Below are 24,197 nucleotides of genomic sequence, written 5' to 3'. Positions count from 1 at the left end.
AAATTCTTCACCAGTCTCCAGGACACTTACCTATGGACGAATATTTATATCACAACAGTTATAGTTCATTACCAATAAATACATAACTCTGAATACTGACATTGATTACAGGACAGAATAGATCGAACGGAGACAATTTTGTGGCCCAGGCCAAATTGGCAGCACGGATCAGGCCCGAGTCAAGCGCGTTCACACGTAAACCACTCACTCGATACTTAATGCTTACACAAAGCGAGTCACTTCCGGGACCAGTTGAAATTCAAATGCAATAATTTGACCCGTGCTAAAATTCGCCTGGTCCGACATTGTTGGTCGAGTTGGCCCATTTGGCACTCACGCGAACAGCGAGTCACTCCCGGAACCATTCGCAATTCGCACGCAATAATCTGGGCCCATTTGGCACCAGTGTGAAAAGACGTTCCGGGGTAATTTGGCACGGACCAAAACACGATCGCGCGGGCCCATGTCTTGATTGAAAGCCCGCTTTCTACGATACCAATCAACTTTTAATCTTTACCCATTTTTAACTTGGTCTGGATAGAGTAACCCCACCCTGCACTACGTAAGTCGCGGAAGCACCTTTATGTCATAGTTTGCAGAAAATCGCAACTCAATGATTTCCTGTCAGTCGACGACGATCGTTGGTCGGTCACGTGGCGGAGCTGATTCAGGGACACACAACTCATCCACATTTGTTTTACCCAGGAATTTGATTTACTATCGACCCGACTATCCGAACTATAGCGACGCATTCCCTTCTGAGGTTTAGCAGTAGACACCAAAGAGTGAGAATTGTCGGACATTTCGATAGCCTCACCGGCGGGGAAGCCTTGTTTTCGATGGGAAGTTGAAACGTTCATTTCTACTTTGGCAGTAATCGATCTAGCCGCCGATTCATTCGGGGCTAGCTGCCGCGTCTCGCCATCTTTAGGCAGTAAGTCTTGGCTATCGCAGTTCTCGTCATAATGCGACGATAAGGCGGCGACATCCGCGACGATGCTCCTCGAAGATTCATAAACAAACAGCATTCCGTAAAGTCTATAGAGCGTGGCCGGTATAGTCAAAACGGTGGTCGCCCCGGCCAGAACCACGCGCGAAAAGACGCCCTGGACGTTGCGTAACTCGCACGTCGAGTTACCGTACGACAGACGACACGATTCCGGGGGAAGACTGGTGAAATTGACTACTACGTCGATTAATACATAATCCATGAATATCGCTACCGTTAACGCTAGGAAACTGACAAACAACAGCGTGAATAACGCCGCGCCGTAATTCGAGCAACCATTCGATTTTAACATCCATCTGCGGCCTTTAAAAGCTAATTGGCCGTTGCTGACGACGCCTAGTGTTTCGACGATGAAAGTTTCGGTAGCCGCGTGGTCCGGGTAGCAGCCTCGATTCGAGTGAAGTAGTTGTAACGCCATCGTTAATACGAGCAGGATCGACGCGGTGAGATGCGCCGATCCTGGAACCCGACCCAGACATCCTGATGTTTCTTGTACTCTACGAACTAAACTCCGTCTGGGCATTTGTCATATATATACCTGTAATAGAATTGAAAAAAACACATTTGTAGCATTTTCTAAAACTGGAAGATCGAAAATTCCAATACTTTTAAAACTTCTTATACGTACGTGCTATATAGATTCTTATCTCGAATCTATTTATGCTTTATCTTTGCCAAATTTGTGTGCTTTTTATTGGGAGAAGTCCCCTTGTATATATTAATCGGAGATTGTGAAAGCAGATTATATATGGAACACACCCTCAAAGAATGTGATCGGTTACCATCTCAACAACTGTTACCGTACTGGTAGTCTAGCACCGTTGAATGTTGGATGTCCCAGGTTCAAATCCTCGAAGGTTGGGTTGGAAAAGGTGTGGTTGTGTTATAAGGTTGGGGATCCGAAAGATGTTACATGCCCGCATTTAGACGGGGTTCGAACGCCCATTGACGATGTTCTGCTAAGATGCCAGTCTTAAGACAATTTGACCATGGATTTCAAAAGATTCACTCATTGGTAACACTTTGTCATTCGTTTTCGTTTAGAATATGCACATGCTTCCAAACCTACTTGATTTGAGACAAAATTGTAGGAAACAAATAAGCAGGATTTTCACTCCAATTATTCTAGAAGTTGCTTCTCTATTCGTATCTCATTTGCATAAATTACCAGCGGGAGTACTCCCAGGACCCAACACTTGCGTGGGGTACCTTACAAAAAGTTCAAATTTCAAGAAAAAAGTTCCACTTTCATGAAAATCGGTTGGCTTCGCACTATTTTCCATTTTAACTTTTTACGAAGAGGATAGCCTACCGGTTTATCTCACATTTGGATATTCTCAGTGTAATATTCAGTTAAAAGCAGAAACAATTTTCTCATCTGCCGTTCGAATCGAATATAGATATAATATACCGTAATACACATCTAAAGCAATGGCTTGACTATCAATACACTGACATGTCCAGATGTCATGGCGTTGTGAGCGTTACTCTGAAACGCTGCGTAAAACTGACTGCGCGATTTTCTGGCTCTTATCCGTGTATTATCGTCGGAGGAACGATATCGATTATACCTGACCTTCACAGAAAGCTATTCACGACTGTTAGCGTTCATATATGCTATAAAATGATCGATTTTGATTTAGAAAAATTTGCTAGCCGTGTATATAAAAACGCCATAAATATCCAGCATAGGCTTAATTTCCACTATTCGTTCTGAAAGTAACGTATGTGGAATTGCTTTAAAACGGTTACTATAGTGATTTCTGATAGAGTTCGCCTACCTTCCTCGGCGCTTCTTTCCTTCGCGTTCAATATTCGATACGCTCCTCAACAGGCAGCGGCTCCCGTTTCTGACTAGGTGTACTATCGGATTTAGTATCAAACAAAACGACTTTACCGAGTCGAGACTCTCTGCTAATGAAAGGAAAAAGCCGAGTCGCAATGACTTAACACGTCGGTCAGCACTATACTGTACTATCGTGCTGCAAATTCAGGTTCCACTGTTGTCGCAGAGGGATCATTTAATTGCTCCAGAGTCGCCTGCGACAGTAAAGCTTCCACCAGGATTAATTCCCGGTTACCTTTCACACACACACTAATTACACCGACAATAAGCACAAATCATGGAATCAGGCAATTCACATACAAGTGAAGAATGACGGCGAGGGGCTATGGGAAAATTGTAATTATTAGCGAGTTTACTTGTTTTTTGGGAGTGCGCTTGATTTTCTTACGGATCAATAATTTTCTTGATATAATGTCTTTCCACTTAATAGAATCATTAGAAGTTCTGTCTCACAAAATGTGGACCGAATGCAGTCATCTCGTCCTGGGACTAAGTGAATTTGTCTTTTGCCATTTTCCCTCGTAGAAAATAAATTTTGTGAAGTGTTCGTCCTCATCTAGTCATGCAGTAGAGGGCTGATTTTGATGCACCCGGGGGTTCTGGAAAACAAAGTGCCAGTCGAGACTAATCCAAACCCCAGCGCGTAGTGTGCATCAGCAAACAACCGGTTGCTAGGATTGATAGGATTTTATTTCACTCAACCATGTGGTCCATGGAGGGAGACTATGAAATAAAGAACTAACAATCTTAACTGAGAAAATATAAACTTGTCTTAATGAAATATGATATTGTTTCTGTCAAGGGAAAGATTAAACTGTAGGAAATATTTTTCAGCATCCGAACGGTCCAGATTTGGAACTCGCTACCATTTGTTGCCGCTTAGTGCACCATCGGCGGGTGGATCCGGAGTTAAGGTCAGGCTTGACAGACATTGGAGTACGCACCCGAAGCTGTATTCCTATAAGAATTAACTCTGATTATACGTTACGTGAAATGACTGACAAAACATACATTTGTGGCAACTATTGTGGTGGACACTCGAAAAAACACCGGCGTGGTTCGTTGCCGCACAGCGACTTGTACCCTCATGATAGAATAGGGCCAGCTCGCTCAAAAGTTGGTGAAAGATAATCGGCAGATGAATAACATAGTAAAAATTAACTTTTAATTGTCACTAACTCAACTATTGGTTAACTCTAACAAACTTTTGAGCAACTCTGAGAGCCGCCTACGCCATGGCCAAAAGCCGTGTGCCAGTCCGGTTCCGCGTCCGATTCCAGCTGTGGCACGTCAATCGGCTCCACACTGTTAAAAGCCGTGACGTGAGCTGTTTCACTTAGTATCGCACGTGTGTGATGTAAATCATCGCCGATTAAACAGATTCCTGTGCGAATAAACACCTAGGAAGCAAACCAAAATGGATCTTAACGTGTTGGTTAACGTGCTGAGGCACACGCTCGATCCAAACCATCAAGCTGAAGCCGAGCAGAGACTGAATGAGGTGAACTTTTTTTCTACTACATGATTTTTTGATGATTCAAAACCGGGGAATCCAAAATGGCCGCCTTTTGTATTGCACTTCTTTTGAGACAGTTTGTTTTTATCTTGGCTTTGAAATACGGTGAAATATAAGAGTCATGGGTCGAACTGAATTATTAGGGAATGATGTCAATGGAAGAAATGTCATTTGTCAATATTACCAGGGTTAAACGTGCTCGGTTTCTGCAACACCTCCGAGCGAGGATGACGGCAGGTTTTGTTCACAGGGGCTTGTAAACTGGCTTGGATTTTACTTCCGGGTTGTTGATAATCTCGCGAGAATGGCGCTAAATTTAAACTGCAAATAAATTCAGAATATCACAGAAATACTTTGTGTTGATGTTGTTTATTTATCCACTACAATAGAGTTCCGATAAACAATTGGCTGTTAAGGATCAGTATCAGCGGGCGCGACACCTTACTATATTAAAATAACAAGGGATGAAATGGCTTCGCTTTTGCCTGTGACCGTATTGATGCGGCGGAAACCACTGCGCATGCGGGGCAACTTCCGAGCGCTTGTGAGCTGTCAATCAAACTACACATTATAGTTTTTCTACATCAATTCAAAAATTGATACTTTTCTTAGAAGTGTGATTGCCTTGGCTTGACAGAGGTTTTGAGAAAAATCAATTGAACTTTAACTGATCTTAGCCTTTCGGAAAGTTGTACAACTCGAATGATATTTGCCTAATACATTTTTTAAGCACCTCTGTTCGGTGAAACGCACGGAAATACAAAAAAGGGGGCGGGGATTGATTATGTAAGGACAACTGACTCTGTGATGGAAAAAAGATCTGAAAAGTGCGTTACTCAGCCACCGTGTGATGTACATAATGAACTATGTTTGAACAGTTCGTTGCATTTTCCGAGAAACCTGAAGCAGGTTCAAAATGTTAATAGTCGCGAAAAATAATGCCGGACATAGAAAAGATGTCGCCGATGACATTCAAAAATTGTTTAACGTGCTTCATGAAAACGAGTTTGTACGAGAAGTGTTCGCGTTGAAAGGAAATCCACCAGTGGCTATTTTATATACAGAACAACAAATTAAAGACAATCGTACATTCTGTATACAGTCAGGTTTTATCCTTGGTGTTGACAGGACATTCAACGTTGGCACGTGTTTTTTGACAATTACCGTGTTAAAGAATACACACTTCGCCGGGAAAATCAGGAACACTCAATAAATATTTATCGGCCCTCTGTTTCTACATTGGGACGGGGAAACCACACATCAAAGGGAAGCTTGACTCGGAAATAACAACAACTGAAATCGCCTACAGTGAATCTCTGACTTTCGGTTCGGATGAAGAAAAAGCGCTACTTAAGGCGGTGAAAGAGGCATTACCCTCCGCTAATCAAATGTTATGTTACCGGCACCTTATCGAGAATTTAAAAAGACATTTGTTGCAAAAAACTGGTGTCAACGATAAAGTTAAAGATGAGATGCAATATTTGGTAAAAGTGAAACGCTGCATCAGCATGACGAATTCAACTACGAACAACAAAAAAATGATTGAAATAAAAGCAGACATAATGGAATCAGCACCAACTATTTGAGAAGTTCATGAAAGCCACGATAAGGCCATCAAAACCAATGAATACAATGACGTCAACAGATGGTCTGCTCACTATTCCTAAAACTGGAAATATTGCCAAAAAACCAGGTCAGAAGAAGCGCGTAAAAAGTGAAAGAACAGCGAATCGAAAAATTCAAAAAGTCGGAAATTGAGGTTAATAGAAATATATCAGTGATGTACATGTTAATGTTGATATAATTTCGTTGTAAATTTCGGATCTGAGAAATAGTGAAATAGTCCTAATGTAATTTGTAAACTTGTAAATTTGTATATATTTTTGTAATTAATTAATTCACTGAAAAATGTTCAAGTGTTTCTTTGCAAATGTATTGTATCTCTACGTACCGTATATGTTTTTGATGACAAAGTTCAAACTATCAACCGTTGTAAATTTCAGATCTGAGAAATATTGTGAAATCGGCCTTTAATGTAATCGTTAACTTGTAAATTTGTATATTAGTATATATTTGTAATTGATAATTCAATGAAAAACGTTTGCAAAGGTGTAGCTCTACGGTACTCGTTTTTGATGGCACTAAAGTTCTAACGATTAAAACTGTCAATCGTGTTTAAATAGATGAAAAATAAAAGTTATTACTTTAAATTTAAGAATTTCTTATCCGTTTTAGTAAGCTTCTCATATCTGGTAGGCGTTGGACGGCGCAAGTCGGCGCTGGTCGGCTTCTAGTAGGAGCCGTTAATCGATAATAAACCTTTACCAACACCTAAACCTACCCCCATCTAGTATATTTAATGGGAGATATGAGGCGGTTGACGTACCCGTATCCATTTCGGTTCAATGCGCCATTCCCAAATGCCAATTCTATACCTTCCATAAATTACATAAGCGTATTTTGTTTCATGCTTCAGATGCACAAAATCTCCGGATTTGCCCCGATCTTGTTGCAAGTTGTGATGACGGAACATGAAATGGCCATAAGACAAGCCGGTAAGACTCGATTTATCGTTTGTATTTTCCAAGTAGGTTTCGAAAGTTTTCCCGTCAGCTTCCAGCCAACATCAATAAAGATTGTCGATAATAATAATAATAATTTATTTCCAAATCCATATTAGAATAAGCTCTTTGGCTTACAAATAATATTCAAAAAAAAAATACAGAACTAGCATATAAAAAGTAGATATAGATACAAGTAAAAGATAGCAGAATTAGGCGTTTAAGAATAAATATTTAGTAAGTTTAAGATAAATATATAGAAATAAACAGAAATCAATTTGATTTCTGTTCTTAAGATCACTTGATCACAATGTGGTTCATTTTCAATTAACACTCAAGATTTTGAAGTCTTTCACATCAAAAAATAGGTTAATCGTGTCTGAAAAACACTCTTCAATGATCATACATAATCAATCAGGTTTTGAGTTGTGGATAGATTTTGATAAATTCCGATTATTATTTCAGTGTCTTTGTTCCCTCTGTTGATCCGGCCTCGCTCGACACAGTGGAACACTGAGTCCTCTTTTAAGCCCACTAGGGACTCAAGTCCCAGCGGGCTATTGCATTCACTTTTCGTCCGTCCGTCCGTAGACGGAATCCAGTTATTTTGGGAAGTTTTGAAGACGCTTCGATGTAATGTCTTGATATTTGGGTTACACATGTATCTACCCTAGACACATCTTCAGCCCAAAAACTGGCCCTGTCATGGTCACCAGGGGGCGTTGAATATTGAAATTGTTAGATTGTTGAGCATTTGGAACCACTTCCCAAGTGGGCATGGTGTCCCTGGACCCCTAGTTTCGTTATTCAGCAGAACCAGCTTAATGTGGATTTTTCAACCCGGATTTTGCTTCGTTCGGATGAAATATTCGGTCTATATATTTACCTGGAACCTTGTAAACCATTATCCGTAATCTAATTCAACTTACTTCGAAGAAATCTTGGCGCGGTCCCTAGTCCCGATTCAGAATTAAGACAGTTCTACTGTCAAGACTTTATTTCTCGTTCGTTAAAGGCGTCGTCTACCTGAAGAATATGGTTAATCAGTTTTGGTTAGAACGCGAAGTTGAGAATCCGACGGATCCGATTCCATTCAGCATTCACGAGCAGGATCGACAATATATCAGAGAACACATTGTCGAAGCCGTTATACAAGCTCCAACTCCTGTACGGTGAGTTCACGATTCATACCATCCCTCAACTAACCGGGTACCACTCACGGCATTTTTGATTCTTGAGCTTCCGTTACAAGACCCTTATTTGGGTACAATGTCAACGTCAACTAGCGGTGAAACTAGGCACTGAAAACTGTTTTTCAGCGACATGACCTTGAAGGTGACCTCATAACCAAGGGACGGGGTCGAAATTCAAAAAATGTTGTCTTTTAGCCATTGGCCCTAATATACAACATAATAATCAAAACGCAATGGGAACTGGCGTATCAGGATTTTGGAGTACTTCAGTCAGAGGGTCCTGACACAAAAGGGGCACTAAATTTAGAAGATTTTATGTCGATCGCAAGACCCTGCCCTGCGGCTATTGTCCTATGTATTTGACCTGGTATGTAATCATCTTATTTCTAGGGTACAGCTAACGGTGTGCGTTGCGGTTATGGTGAAACACGACTACCCGGGACGATGGCCCGGTATCGTCGATAAAGTCACCCATTATCTCCGTCAGGATTCATCCATGTGGCTCGGCGCGTTGATGTGCTTGTATCAGCTTGTCAAGAACTTTGAGTAAGTCGGTGAAGATATAAGTTACTAGTTATTACCGACGAGTCATTTCAATGATAATATATCATGGATGAATTGTCTCTACTTTTAATGATGGAATATGCGTTTGGTTTCCGTAGGTACAAAAAACAAGATGAACGCGAACCGTTGAATATCGCTATGCGTATTCTATTGCCGATGATTCACGAGCGATGCTGTTCGTCGATGTTGGAAGAAGACGATAACGCCGTTCTCATCCAAAAAGAAATTCTGAAAATTTTCCACGCTTTGATTCAGGTAAATTCTATATGTAAAATATAAAGGATGTTACGTTCGGTTTGGCTGAGGTCCCGTTGTGGGACTCGATAATGAGCTTCGATACAACGCAACAACCGACCCACATTGAAAGAACACTCGATACCGAACGTCGATGCAATGGCATCTTACTAGACATATACTGGTGACCTGACTACGGCTTAACCTGACTATTTCTACTCTTCTTGAGAGCCATCTGCTGAAAGTATCATTTTCAATCAAACCAGTATTTTTTATGTCAAAATACTTTCATTTTTGATGGTGAAAACTACTACAAATAGTCATGGTGGTTAGGTGGATCTGAGCCTGGGATTCTATTAACACAATTTCTTATGTAACTTCCGACTCAAATTTAATCAGTGTCATAGAAAAAAATAATGCCTTCATTTGAATATGTGTGGAATTACAAATTTGTGGTTATGGACGAAGAAATAGTTGTTGTTTTGTGGTTTTGCAGTATTTCTTACCGACGGATCTTATCGATGAGAAGATGTTCACGGCTTGGATGGAACTGGTTCGTCGTATCGTCGAGCGTAATGTCCCTGAAGTAAGTAGGTCTCGATTCATGAACTGTGTCGAATTGTCTCGAATTAACGTGAATCAACGCGGAAGTTTGTAGATCTTATATATGCATGCAATGATAACCAAGTACCGATGACCTCAATTGCCACATTTACATTTCTTCTTGTACCCCATTGAATGGCGTGTTTGGCAAGCAGTATGAACATTAATTGAAATTGTTAGTCATTGGAACTTGCTAAAACGTCGCTGGATTTGCTCGTCAGTTCAGGCTGTAATGGAATTACGTACTCCGATTTTGCTTTCAAACCACTCCCACCTCGCATCCTCGACATGTATGATGTGTTTGTTAGGGACACGCTGAATAAGATTTAGATAAAATCTCAATCAATTACATTTATTAGAGCAGAATTCGTCCATATACCAAAATGAACAATTAATGAGATTGGGTCATAATAGTTTTTGAACCCTGCCACTTAGTTCCCATCTCTGCTTCTAGTGAATTTTGGTCTATTCAAAGCATATGCTGCACAGTAGTAATTTATCTTAATCGCCGTCTCTCTTATTTTAGGCAACAAATCAAGTAGATGAGGACGATCGCCCCGAGTTACCTGCGTGGAAGGTGAAAAAGTGGGCCCTACACATTCTAGTCAGATCGTTTGAAAGGTAGATAGAATTGTCGGCTACCTGGATTTTTTACACGCATTACTTATCACGAATAAGCAATCTCGAACAGTATATACAGTGCAACGTCTTTATAACAATTTCAGATATAACAAATATAGAATTTTGTCACAAATTAGACAATTTGATTAATTTCATACTGGATAAAACGAACTATCGGGTATAAGAGGAATACGTGCCTTTCTGGTCCTGTGAAACTTGTCGTAACGAGGTTCCAATGGAGGTCATTAAATCAAAGTCGATGTATTGTGTAAATACAACAGATAACAACGATAGTCTCGATTTTGATATCTTTAAAGTTGCTTTTAAGGATTTCATTCTTAAAGTTGGCTTCCTTCCTTAGTTTTGGTGCTTTTTGGAAGTTTCGATGAATAAGAGAATAACTGTTGTTTTAAAAGGTACGGAAGTCCGGGAAATGTGATGAAAGATTACGAAACGTTCGCCGCATGGTATCTGAAGGCGTTTTCGCAGGGTATCATCAAGGTTCTGCTTGAACTGCTCGTCAAATACCGCAATAACGAGTACATCGCTCCTCGAGTACTTCAACAAACGCTGAATTATTTGAGTCAGGCGTAAGTACGACTTTTTCGAAAGCGCGGTTTCATTTAGTAAAAGAATTTATGGGCGTTGATATCGTCGGCTGTATCTGGTAGTTGGTGGGATATTCATATAAGATGATGACTTGGTTATGATAACAGTGTTTTCAGTAAGAAATTAACAAGCCAGGTCCCTTTTAAAAACAGGAGGGTCCCATTATATGTCACAGTCCCTGAAACAAAAGGTGGTTTGAAAAACCAGGCGGGTCCTTTACAAGACAGACCTGGGACCTGGCTCTTATTGAAAACACTGGATAATAATGATGAAAATGTGATATCTAATGTTAACTTGATTTCCTGTAATAAAGATTAGCCGAGCGGTGATATTGTTTATTGTGTAATCGCTTGCAGGGTCGGCCACAGTTGGTCGTGGAAGTTCCTGTCTCCGGAGATACACAACATCACCAGTTATGTGTTGTTTCCGTTAATGTGTCACAACGACGAGGACGACGAACTCTGGGAGACCGACCCTCACGAGTATATCCGCATCAAATACGGTACTTGTAGTATTTCGGTTTTAGATGCAATAACCAAAATATAGTAGACTCTGCGGTACTGGTAATCCAAGATTTGGATAGATACTCCGCAGATTTTGTTCGTATGTAAACTGTGTGATAGCATGTATCATGATTGTACATAAATCTTAATTGATGATGAATATGTTTTATGTTTTGCAGATGTTTTCGAAGATTTCGTATCTCCGGTGACGGCGGCGCAAACTCTTCTACATTCATCCGTCGCTAAACGTAAAGGCGTTCTACAGAAAACCGTCGATTTCTGTATGTCGATATTGCGAACGCCGAACGTCGGTCCTCGTCAGAAAGACGGCGCTCTACACATGATAGGCGCAGTCGCCGATATACTGTTGAAGGTACAAGGTTGAGTCTAATCTGTAATAATAACGAGACGAGTAGTGCTATATAGGTTAACTATTTATTTGACGCACCAGCTTTCGCTACTTGCATATAGTAGCTTCATCAAGTGAATGAGTCTGATGATGCTTCTATACATTAGTAGCAAAAGTTCGTGTGTCAAATATATAGTTAACCAACATAGTACTACTCGTCTTGTTATTTATTCTAAACCTTGTTAACAAAGTCGTGGCTATTCTACGAATCTTATAATCTGTGTTGCCACTAATGAATATTGTATTAGTATGAGTTCGACTTTCATTCTTTACTTAAACGTAGAAAAATATATACAAAGATCAAGTGGAAATGATGATAGCCTCACATGTTTTCGACGAATTCCAAAGTTCACACGGATTCCTCAGAGCAAGGGTGAGTACAATATGTTACAGTATTCAACGACCGATATGACGATTTTCTAGTCAAAGGTTTTAACCCTAGAATATCAGGATAAGTCCCAATCTATGTCACTCTGATGCGTGTAAAGTTCGGTAAAATAAAGTGTGACTGCATTTGCAAACTAATTGACAAATCAAATGAATTAAACATTCTGATGAAGGATCTCGGCTTTTTGGGCGAAGCTTTACAAAATTAATTTATTTTAGGCCAAGAAATACTTTTCATTTAGACAAGAAAAAATAACCTTTTTGTTACATAATAAATCTAGAAGCTACTCGGTATGCATGTAAGATGAATGTACAAGAGAAATCCCGCAATAATTCAAACCTGAAATGAAAAGTTTTCAAATAGAAGTATAAATATATGATATATTTGAGCAATGCTTTTCACCTTTGGCTGAAATTATTGTGGAATTTCTGTATGGATAGATCACGCTAGAAACTCATTTCACTAATCTGCTCGTTTCAGGCTAACTGGGTGTTACATCACTTCAGCGAGGTGAAGTTCAAGAACGAAATGAATCTCGCGCAGGCGTTAAATCTCACTCAAACCTGTCTGTGCGGCGATAAAGACTTACCGGTCCGAGTCGAGGCGGCCATCGCTTTACAGATGTTAATCACTAGCCAACCTAAAGGTAATCGTTACCACATCTCCTGGGGTCTAGGCTTAGATTTGATACCGGTGTTTGTGGCTGATATAACAACTTCTGACTGCAGGGATGAGAATTCCCCGCGGATCCGCGGTTTCCCGCGGATTTCGGTATTGAAAAATATCAATTTTCCAAATAGTCCAAAAATGATGTAAAAGTATGGGGGGGGGGGTGATCTCACTCAATTGGTCCGGCGCGATCGGTAATCAGGTGAACCGTAAAAGCGTTCAGTGCCTGTTTTACTCATCGTCACGTAAAAGTATCGTATTTCAATGCATATTCATAGCAACACAGTGATTTTGTATCTACATTTGTACTACGATCTTGATGAGTGTGTATGTATTTTATCGATCGGTTGCCGAACCGCGCGTGCGGCAACAGTAGTAATGTATATAGGCCTACTTACTGTTGCCGCGCGTGTGTGGCGAACGTCTTCGGATATTATACACTATGGGGTGATGATTTTTAGTGAGCATTCATCGGCGCATATTTACTGCAATAATTCAGGGCTCGACCCATAATGCATGAGATGTTGAATGTCATCGAATGAGGATGTACCACATTGGAACTAGCCATTACCTTCCAAAATATAATAGTCGTTCATGGGTTCAAGATCGCTCTAAGTGCTCGGAAAACGCATTTAATTTCTAAAATTTTCTTGGGGGAGGGCCGCCAAACCTCCGGAAATAGCTTCGCGCCTTTTGGCGCTCGCTAGTGCTGACGGCTATGCCGTCAACTTGTTCACGTGTGTAACTCAAGAAAAAAAAACCCGCGGATTTTACAGGTGGGCGTTCTCATCCCTGTGACTGGTCCTAGGCCGTGACTACTTTTCATATCAACTCATTGGACTATTTTAAATCAATTGCCAGATAAAGATTATGATCACACGATTGCTACACGTTTATTTTTCTTGAATGTTTCAGCTGAAATGTATACCAAGCCGCATATAAAACCCATAATATTAGGTGAGTTACTACTGCATATTGTCTATTGACTGATGGTGAGATGAAAGTTAGTGTGCAATTGATATAATGATGGTGAAACTGTTGAAGCATTTGTGTATTCTATAGACTTTGTTTACCCGAAGTCAATTGCCTCGTATTTTGGCGTACCGCTCCTCACAATATGTTACAAATCTTCTTTCTCCGATTCATTGTGATGATTTACCCATTCCTGCTCACGACTGCCCCTGAATTAACGTACTTCCGAATGAAATAATGGGTCCGCTCAAATCCACGTGAAGAACAGATTGAAACCCGAGCTTTATGTTTTGTGAATTAACAGACTAGAAATGTGAATCGATCATTTTTGGTAGTAATATATTCGTGTAAGCAACATATTGGTTATTTTATTTCTTCGTGTAGAACTGCTGAAAATCATCAGAGAAACCGAGAACGACGACTTGACCGGTGTTATGCAGAAACTCGTCTGTACGTTCGTTGATGAAATCACTCCTTTGGCAATAGAAATGACCCGCCATCTGGTAAGATCGGTCTCGTTCGAGATAATTCGATATGCCGGTGCCTCATTTACTCGTGCTCAAGGATTCTCCAGGATGAAATAACTGATACTACATTATCCTTTGTTTGTAGGCTGAAACGTTCAAGCAAGTCGTCGAGTCAGACTCGGAAGGCTCCGATGAAAAAGCGATCACAGCAATGGGAATTCTGAACACGATCGAAACTATTTTAACAGTGATGGAAGACCAAAAAGAGGTCAGTATTATTAATAACATGTTGTGAAGTGAATTCCGCTCATAAAGAAATCAAGCACGTTTTTTATGTTTATTTTCAGATTTTACTGCACTTGGAAGGAATTGTTTTAACCGTTGTTGAAATAATCTTACAGCAAAATGTTTTGGGTAAGTTATTCGGGACTCTTTTCTATTCGGGATTCTATTTAGCTGTGTTAAGACTGTTTCTTAGCATTGGGGAGCATTTAAAAAGTAAACACCCCTGTGGCGGGTTTGATTTCTAGTAACAGAAAAGTATTATAAAAAGTATTATAGGAGGTTTGCTAGAAAATGTACATGCGGTTTGCACGATCCAATTCAATCCGGATCCAGTTCCACAATTGTGAGTTCAAGTGAACTCCTTAAGTTAAATCAGTTATTTTCAGTGAGTTCACTAGTTAAAATTTGAACTCAGAACAGTAGAATCAGTCCTGTGTATAACAATTTATGTAGCGTTATGGAAGCTACGATTATGATGTTTATTGTATAGGGCCTAATGTAAAGACTGAATAGTTGAAACTTTTGCTTTCTTTGATTTGAGAGTCATTTAACCCTGCACTGTTTAGAAATAAGGGTTTATATAATTGGAAAATGTGCCTCGCGTATATTTCAGAGTTTTATGAAGAAGTTTTGTCGTTAATCTACAGTTTAACGTGTCAACAGATCTCGCCGTCGATGTGGCTCGTGTTCGAGAAAATACACGAGATGTTCCAGAAAGATGGATTCGATTATTTCACTGGTAAGACTGCCCATTTGAGAAATTATCAAAAATCGTTTGGGACTCCACAGTTCACCTGACCATTGCCTACCACCTACAAGTAACAAGATTGCAGCTGCTGCAAATACATGATTGAACCATACATGCAGTGAAGGTCTGGGGGTTCCTCGATGAAATATTGATGTGTATTGCGTGCATTCTGAAAATGTTCTCATATTATTGTTCATGAAAAGAGTGTTTGGTCGACAAAAAGAGGGGCACCCAGGACCTCCTCAGTCCGCCATTGCATAGAAACATAGTACAGTTGACTCCGTCTGCACTTTCGGGACCATAAAACTTTGTGCGATTTGAGTGATATCAGAGTTAGATCTCATAGTGAATGTATGAGTTCAAGTATAATCATGTCTTCCGGGAGTACTATTTGTTAAAATGCTTGCCGATTACAGATATGATGCCCGCATTACACAACTATGTCACCGTAGATACGGCTGCTTTCCTGACGTCTGAACGATTAGGGAAAGTTTACAACATGTGCAACGCTGTAAGTTCACTTTTCAACATCCATAACTACTGTTGATGTTATACATATTGTGTGTCCTTAAAAAAGGGGCGAAAAGTATTTTTCTTTGGGATAGATTGACGTAAAATTGAATCGGAAATCACTTACTTGGAAATCAGAGAAGTGGGGGAATTATGGAAACTGTATAAGTTGCACAGCACGCCTAAATCGGATCGTTACATATAGGACCAGGATTTGTTCCTCACTAAGGCGGTTACCGAATTAGAAAGGATATTAGAATTTGTTTACAAAAACCGCTAAATTAATGGTTTACTGAGATAAACAGTACTGATTTAGGAGGTGTCTCTTTATGATATGGATATGAAAGTAATGCAGACACTTCCTCGAAATTTGAAATTTTCTCCTTAAAAACTCCTTAGATCCAGGAATGATTGATCCGTTCTAACTATTCTAATCTTTCTCTTCGCGATGTTCGCTGGTATAGATATTAACGAGAGAGTCGGGTGAAGACGCCGAATGCCACGCCGCGAAACTATTGGAGGTGATATTGTTACAGTGTAAAGGACATATCGAAGACAACGTCGTCACTTCGTTCGTCGTGTTAGCGCTCGAGCGTTTGACGCGCGAAGTTCGAACGTCGGAACTGCGTACGATGTGTTTACAGGTCGTCATCGCCGCGTTGTATCACAATACGCCGTATATGTTGAATTTTCTCGAGAATCGTCACTTGCCGAACACGAACGAGTCGATCGCCGTGCAGTTCCTTCGACAGTGGATTCACGACACCGATTGTTTCCTCGGGTAAGCGATTCGTGTATTCGTATGCTTAAAACCTCTTCGCTGCCGTGCGCGACGTATATTTACGTCGCAAATAATGACCTCTCACCATGCGCGACGTATATTTACGTCGCAAATATATTCATTTACTACAATTGCTGGTGTGGTGAGTCACTGCGCCGCTGGTGTATAGACGCTCTAAATGATCGTCTGCTTCAATTTAGTTACACTATTTACTCATAGATGGCGAATCAGTGTTTCAAATACTGAACTGAATCGAAAATAAATATGAATATGGGAAAATGCTCTGGTGAGGGGCGTTACATTACCTATGAGAGCGACGAGGTTAATCTGCCGACTGTCTAGATATTTCCTACGGAGTTCTGCAGGGTGGTGGCTACTTGCTCTGGAAATGAGGAAAAAGTCGGGGAATTTTCTTTTCTTTAAATGACTTGTCGAAAATGAAAACTGTATTGTTGCTACGGTATTTATTCGATGGTTAACTTAACGTTCTTGTAAGCCGCTCGTCAGGCGATGTGGTATTTCATTATCTTAAAAAAGTTGGAAGTTTAATTTCGGTGATTTCAATTACAGATTGCACGACCGTAAAATAGCCGTACTCGGTCTGTGCGCTTTAATGAGCACCAATAATCGTCCTCAGGCGGTGAATGATATCTCCGCGAAGATACTGCCGTCTGCTCTCATGCTGTTCTCCGGATTAAAGAAAGCTTATGAAAGTAAGAATTTGAATTCTCGTTTCAATCTTACATCAATTGAAGTAGACCAAGGTGCACTTTGTGCTGACGTTAGCGAATCCTATCAGATTCGCCATTCCATGCTTTACTATAACAGGGTCCCCAGGCATGGATCTAGGGGGTAGCACACGGGGCACGTGCTACCCTCTAGGTTTTCTATGTGCCCCCGAAAATTATTACTATGTTTTTATTTGGTGGAAAGAATCCCAAGTGTTTGGGAATTGCATCTAAAGGGGATGCCTGCCCTTTTGATTTTGTGCTACCCCTAAAATTTTGTCCTGGATCCGCGCCTGGTCCCTACAACTCCTTGATTCCTGAAAAACTCCTTCTAAACAGAAAACGCTTTTAGAGCTGTTTACAACAACAATTGGGATATGGAAGTGATGACGGACACTTCCTCTTGAAATTATCTCCTTAAAAACTCCTTATATCCAGGAATGACCGATCTGTAGGGACCCTATATAAGATGAAACATGATTTCTGATAGTTAATGATAATTACGTACTAGGTACTACCCCCAACTGAATGTTTGCGATTGTTAAAATGAATGTTTCCGTTTCCAACGGATAGGTCGTGCTAACGAAGATGACAGCGACGACGACGACGATGAAGAGGAAGACGATGAATTCGTAGATGGCGATCTCGAAAGTGACGAGGATGAAATCGATGAAGCCAGTGCTGAATATCTGGAAAAATTACAAAAAAGTGTAAGTTTTCTGTCGGTTTTCGATAGCGCAGTGGTTTGCATTTACGAGCAGCAGATGGTTATTTCGTAGTCCGAGCCCAAGAAGCGTTTTCGCTTATTTCTAGTTTAACAGATAGCTCTGAAACGAGCCAAACACTTATAACCCACGCGAACTGCGCGTTGAATGATTGTTATTTGTTTTGCGTCTGCTAGGCTAACAACGACGACAGTAGATGGTTATTTTGGAGTCCGAGCCCAAGAAGCATTTTCGCTTATTTCTAGTTTAACAGATAGCTCTGAAACGAGTCAAACACTTATAACCCACGCGAAATGTGCGTTGAATGATTGTTATTCGTTTTGCGTCTGCTAGGCTAACAACGATGACAGTAGATGGTTATTTTGGAGTCCGAGCCCAAGAAGCATTTTCGCTTATTTCTAGTTTAACAGATAGCTCTGAAACGAGCCAAACACTTATAACCCACGCGAACTGTGCGTTGAATGATTGTTATTCGTTTTGCGTCTGCTAGGCTAACAACGACGACAGCGACGATGATTTCAGCGACGACGGTATCGAAGAGACGGCGCTCGAAAGTTACCAGACTCCGTTGGACGACGATAACTGTCCCGTCGACGAATACCAAGTGTTCAAATCCATTTTAGAAAGTAAGTTCTATACAAGATTGATGGATAGAGTAAGAGACAGGGATGAAAATCTTCCGACCATAGACGGATTTCCGACCTTTTCTAACATTTTCTTTATTCCTGAGAACAGTGTAAATCACCTCAATCGCTTTAATCACCTCAATCGCGGGTGTCACATCGGAGCACTCCGTAGTTAGGAGTGCTCCTTAAGACGGTTTTCGGCAGTTGTTAGCACAACTGTGGAGTCGGAGAAACCAATATGGCGTCTCATTCAAAAAGCGGCTCTAATTCAGGCCCAAACTTTTGACCAAAAGGAAGTAAGTTTTTTGGCTAAAAGTTACTGATTTTTGTTCCCCAAGAAAATTCTTTTTTTTTTTTGAAAATATTTTCCGACTTTTTCAATATGGGCTGTTTTCATCCCTGAAGAGAGATAAGGTCGCTCATTTTGCGCTATGTGTCAAGAGATTTTTGACAGTTTACAAGAAATCACAATGGATAAGCTTTAATAGCGCAGATGGGTTATATTTTGACTTATTCATAGAACAGAGGAACATTGAACTTCGGGGGAGCAAAAAATCTGGTTGTTATAACGGTTATGTCCTTTAAATTGTTATATTCGAGTAAGTTATAACAAAAATGTTGCATTCGAAAAAATTTCAGCTATCACTGGCTCGAATTCAACCTGTAGATAGATTAAATAAGTGAAAATGAAAACTGCATTACTGTTACCCGGATATTTATGTGAAGGTTAACTTAAACGAATGTTTGGGCATTTCAGTCCGGACCTGAACCCCTTTTCACTAACAGTTTTACGCCCTATGTTAGTAGAAAAAAATGTGAAAATTAATAAATGATGTGATGGATGAATACGCGCTACATTGCAGAGTAGACACAGAGAAAGGGTTTAAGAATTGATTGAATTTCACTTGACAAAATGGACTTTATTTGCAGGTTTGCAGCATACTGATCCAGCCTGGTATAACGCATTAACCTCCGTATTAACCCCTGATCAAATGAACGATTTGAAAGAGGTGTTCACTCTCGCCGACCAGCGCCTCGCAGCGGCAGGTATGTGTACTAGATCTTCGTCTTATATCGGTGGTTTACCTTGTCAGGCTCCTTACAACTTCTCGATTCCTTAAAAACTACTTAACTAAATATGCGTTTAAAGATGTTTGAAACTCCTTTAATTTGAGCTGAATGTCAGAAACTCCTTTTAAACTCCTTCCATTTTGAGTAATAGGCAATTAGAAATTTTTATATTAGAAAGTTGTGCAGTAAGTTGACTACGCCTATGGTACAGTTATTGTGGTTACCAAAGAAAGGATAGGAATTTGCATAGGACACCACCAAATTATCGGTTTTCCGAGATAAACAGTACCGATTTAGGAGCAGTCTACAGTAATTGGGATATAAAAATGATGCAGACACTTCCTCGAAATTTGAAATATCTCCTTGAAAACTTAAAGGCATAGCCGGGAATGTCTGATTCGTAGGAACCCAACTTACCGGTATATCCAGGAATAACTGGTTCGTAGGAAGCCTATGTACGTATATTCGATTATCAGTAATCATTATTAATGAATCGTTGCTCTATTTACAGAATCAAAACGAATAGAGCAAGCCGGCGGCTACAACTTCACAACAATGTCAGTTCCATCGAATTTCAATTTCGGTGGTTAAAAACATTATTATCGATAATAAAAAAAATACTTTGCGAATATGAACAATATACGACAGTCGACTCTTTTTGGATGCTGATTTTTCGCTTTCATACCGCTGTGCGTGTGTGTGCGTGCGTAGCGCTTTGTTGCCTGCCCTGGCCTGCATGCGATTATCGACCGGCAATGTGTATCTTCATTCGGCGAATAATGATGACTTCTACTCGTGAATGCAAATGACACATCCCGCTTCGTCGCAAGTTATGATGACATTTGAAGAAAAAAAGTTGAAATATCGCTTTTGGTCGAAAATGAAGCGATACGCTACATGTACCTGCTTGAACCGACATTTACAGACATCAATTTCGGTTTTAGACCATGAGTTTTTTTTCTGGTATAGGTTGTCTCATAGTGGTGCATTTTGTCGGAATTAAAAAAAAAATAATGTAAATGCAATGGCTACCATGATGTCTTCGTTCGTATCTGTTCAAAATTTCTAATTTCAATGTTTTTATGAATCAGATTTATGTACGTGTTATTATGATAGGATGGTGCTTTGATTTAAAGAAGTCTTCATTACGTGTTTCTGTCTGAGAATTCGGTTACATTTTCGAAGATATCCTTCAAAAATATAATGATGATAAAATACGCTGTTGTTGATCATGAGCGATGCGCAAAACTGATGTTTAACACAAAAAATGTTTATTTAAGGATCTAACTGAATGATCAAAGAGAATATTTCCATTTATATTAATCCCGATTGCTTGGTTATGACGCCAAGAGTTATGGAACGAAGATCGGCTAAGACCAGTCTCGAATTGAGGCCATTTCGGCGCAACTGGCCCTGATGCTTACTTAGTCGATCTTGAAATCCGTACTAAACAATGACCATTCGAACTCGACCCTTGACTTAGTATAGTGTAGAGTCCATCACAAACTTAGTATCGTGGATCTGAAAGTCCGTGGTATCATCGACGTAGTGTACGGTAGACTCCGCTGCTTGTAGCGGTAGCACAGGCAACCGGTGTAGATTTTCAGAAAAACTTTTTATCATCCTACTGGTTTTGACGGGTTAATGAATGGATTACCTAGATTTGTGGAGTCTGCTGTATGATTTGAATGCACAAATATGCTTATGCCACAGACACCTGAATGTTGTAAGATCTACTTCGGTCAAACTCTGGGCACGGTTTCATTGACTGGTGTTAACCTATAACCCGGGGGCTAACTCAACTCTGTCAATGATAAAACCGGGCCCTGGGGACTTGAAACAATTAGTTGACAACATTGTCCATGATTTTTAGATGCACAATATTGATACGCACGTAGAATGTCATTGAAAAAGTGAACTGATGTTGATAGCTATTATAGCACGTTGAGGTTTGCGAACGCTAGAATCTATATTAAAAGTGACGATAATTGTTGCTACGTCGAATTCTCTTTACGATTTATCTTTTATCGGATTCTGATGATATTTTCTAAAAAAAGCTGATATTTTACTAAAAGATAAGACGAGATTCGCCCACGCCTCAAACTATTGATTAATCCAGAATGAACGAAGTTCGCATTTATTTCCCATGTGATAATTACGGGAAAACGTCGAGTTCGAGCGTTGTTTATAAGCGGTAAAATGAGTCGCCGCTAAAATCTGCTTAATCCAGAATATTCGGGAATGGAGAAATAAATAGGTACGATCGGTATGAACACCGGAATAGTAGACTGGATTAAGAAGGTTTTTTAACTGCGTTTCGAAGATCGTGATGTATTTTTCGACGCTGCTGTAAATATTTAACCGAATGAATTAATAATCGTTTAATTTGCTAACTGTAATGATTGACGAGCTTGTGTATATTTATGGTATTTGTTTTTCGTCGTTGAAAGAACTTACGTAGATTGCATTTCTGTGATTCGAAGATGATGATGATGATGATGATGATGATGATGATAAAGATGACGATGAAAGGTGTCGCGTATTTTTATCGTGCGCGCACGTGTACGCGTATTTGAATGTTGCCGTGTTGTATCAATTCGGTAGTGTCAGGTATTTTACGATAAGAAAAGATCGATATTTAATGGCTTCTGATGAGAACTAGAGTCCCCCGTACTTCAGACATCCTGTTTAACACGCATGACTTTTAGCTTACTAGTGCCTACCTAATACAGTGGAACCTCGTTATAATGAACTCAGATACGACGATTCATCAGATATGACAAATATGAAATTTCGTCTCAAGTAAGAAAATTTCATTATTTCACACTGGATATAACGAATTTCATACTGGATATCATAATGAACTATCAGTTATACTGAACAGATTTTCTGGTCCCGTGGAGTTCATTGAAACGACGTCACAGTGTACAGCGACCAAATTTGCTTTGAACATGCCCTTTTGTGACATTTAATTAACAATTATTGAAGAGTGATTGGTTCCAGTACCGCCGCGTGAGAGTTAACATTTGACATAAGGGATATTATTCTGGCTATTGACCAAGTTCAGTTCCATCACAGGTTGCCAGGTGAAATTGGTATAATTTTGACTCCATCTGAACAGATCATGTACATGAAGATATTGTCTGCGTAACACATTTTCGCTGTGCATGAAAATGTATTCTGTAATTGTCCATTGTGGATCCATTTTTTAACAAATTTTAGGCCAATACAAAGGAAGTGTCACATGTACTACAGTAAAACTTGCGCATGTTTGAACACTAGTAATTGGAAAATTGAACGCATATTCTGATTAGATATCTCTAAGCCGATCTCTCTGGATTTTATAAATCCGATGCTGCCTAAGGTCGGACAAATATTTCATCTCTAAAATCTGAAATGATGACATCAAGATTTCATGGAAGCCTGGTCGTGTTATTAGAAAAGTTTCAATACAAAGAAACGAAAATTCACCAGAAAAACTAAGAAATTTGCGAAAGGATGTCAAATAGTTACCTGCCTGGTAACCATATGATGTCCTTCATGGGAAGCGGTTTCAATTTGAATTTCCGTTATCAGTCAAATTTTTTCAGTAAATCCCTTAAATCCGGCTTACTCTGGCTAGACATATTTTGCTAGTCTCAACTTTTCTGACTTAAGCGCAAGTTTTACCGTACCATTACGACGTTATTTTCTGTTCATGTAATATATGCAAATCAATCTTCAGTTACAAAGAGTGTCTGGGATGACGTACTTTCACAAACATTTCAACTGAATTTTATACTAACTACACTTACATAGAAATTGAGTAATGTCTTATTTTATGTCGAAGCAAGTGCGAATCGCTTTATACAATTATGAAGTGTATTTATCATTCAAGTTCACATACGGTATATGGTTTAGCAGTGAAATTGTTCCGAATTATAACGTACAAAACCTTCGATACCGATGACTTTTGGATGCGTTAGGAAATTACCGTTCTGTTCTATAGCGTGGTGTTCGTTCTCTTTTTTGAATGGTGAAACTTCTAATTTTTGCACGCACGACGCATTTGCTCCGAAGAAATTTCCCGGTTGATTATTTTTAAATCGCCGGGCTGCATGATTTCAATCTGGTTCTGATTTAAAATACGAATTGATGGTAGTTCGAATGAATTTCAATAAATTATCCTGTTTTTATTGATTCAGATATTTCGTCGAATTGTTCACTCGTTCTGTTTTCTTATCGTCACCCATTCACGGATAACCAATTTGAACTTGTTCAGAATGAGCAATAGCCACGGAAGTCTAGATGTTGAAATTAAGCCTAGAAGACTGAACTCGCTGGGACACACCTTCAGGATGGACCCATCTAAGCACTTGTTCGATCTAAGCACATGTCTGATTGCCCGGGACAAGTATATTATCATCAGGGCAAGTAGGTTATCATTATCACTTGTCCACCGGGCTAGTGCATTTTTATAGCTCAAAGCCATTTCCCAATTGATACAACAGTTGGACTGCTTGTGTAGGGCAAGCAGATATTTAAGGGGGCAAATACAATTTCAGATATACTTGCCCGGG

General features: G+C 39.8%; 1 protein-coding gene across 1 annotated transcript; it reads left to right on the top strand.

Moving 5' to 3' along the window:
- Nucleotides 1-4,181: 4,181 nt before the first annotated feature.
- Nucleotides 4,182-23,821, top strand: LOC141913397 (importin-7-like). Its single transcript, XM_074804918.1, has 24 exons — nucleotides 4,182-4,356; nucleotides 6,848-6,926; nucleotides 7,948-8,104; nucleotides 8,516-8,671; nucleotides 8,788-8,944; nucleotides 9,420-9,509; nucleotides 10,053-10,147; nucleotides 10,564-10,737; nucleotides 11,113-11,258; nucleotides 11,439-11,632; nucleotides 11,952-12,041; nucleotides 12,537-12,702; nucleotides 13,641-13,682; nucleotides 14,082-14,200; nucleotides 14,310-14,432; nucleotides 14,512-14,578; nucleotides 15,063-15,188; nucleotides 15,614-15,708; nucleotides 16,172-16,488; nucleotides 17,059-17,201; nucleotides 17,790-17,926; nucleotides 18,432-18,567; nucleotides 19,498-19,614; nucleotides 20,150-23,821. The coding sequence occupies exons 1-24, from the start codon at nucleotides 4,273-4,275 to the stop codon at nucleotides 20,227-20,229; spliced, it is 3,090 nt and encodes a 1,029-aa protein (XP_074661019.1). The 5' UTR covers nucleotides 4,182-4,272; the 3' UTR covers nucleotides 20,230-23,821.
- Nucleotides 23,822-24,197: the final 376 nt, after the last annotated feature.

This window comes from Tubulanus polymorphus, chromosome 11 (assembly GCF_964204645.1).
Source record: "Tubulanus polymorphus chromosome 11, tnTubPoly1.2, whole genome shotgun sequence".
NCBI classification, from domain to species: Eukaryota; Metazoa; Nemertea; class Palaeonemertea; order Tubulaniformes; family Tubulanidae; genus Tubulanus; species Tubulanus polymorphus.
Note: the sequence above shows the minus strand (reverse complement) of the source record. Positions and strands in the feature narration are given on the sequence as shown.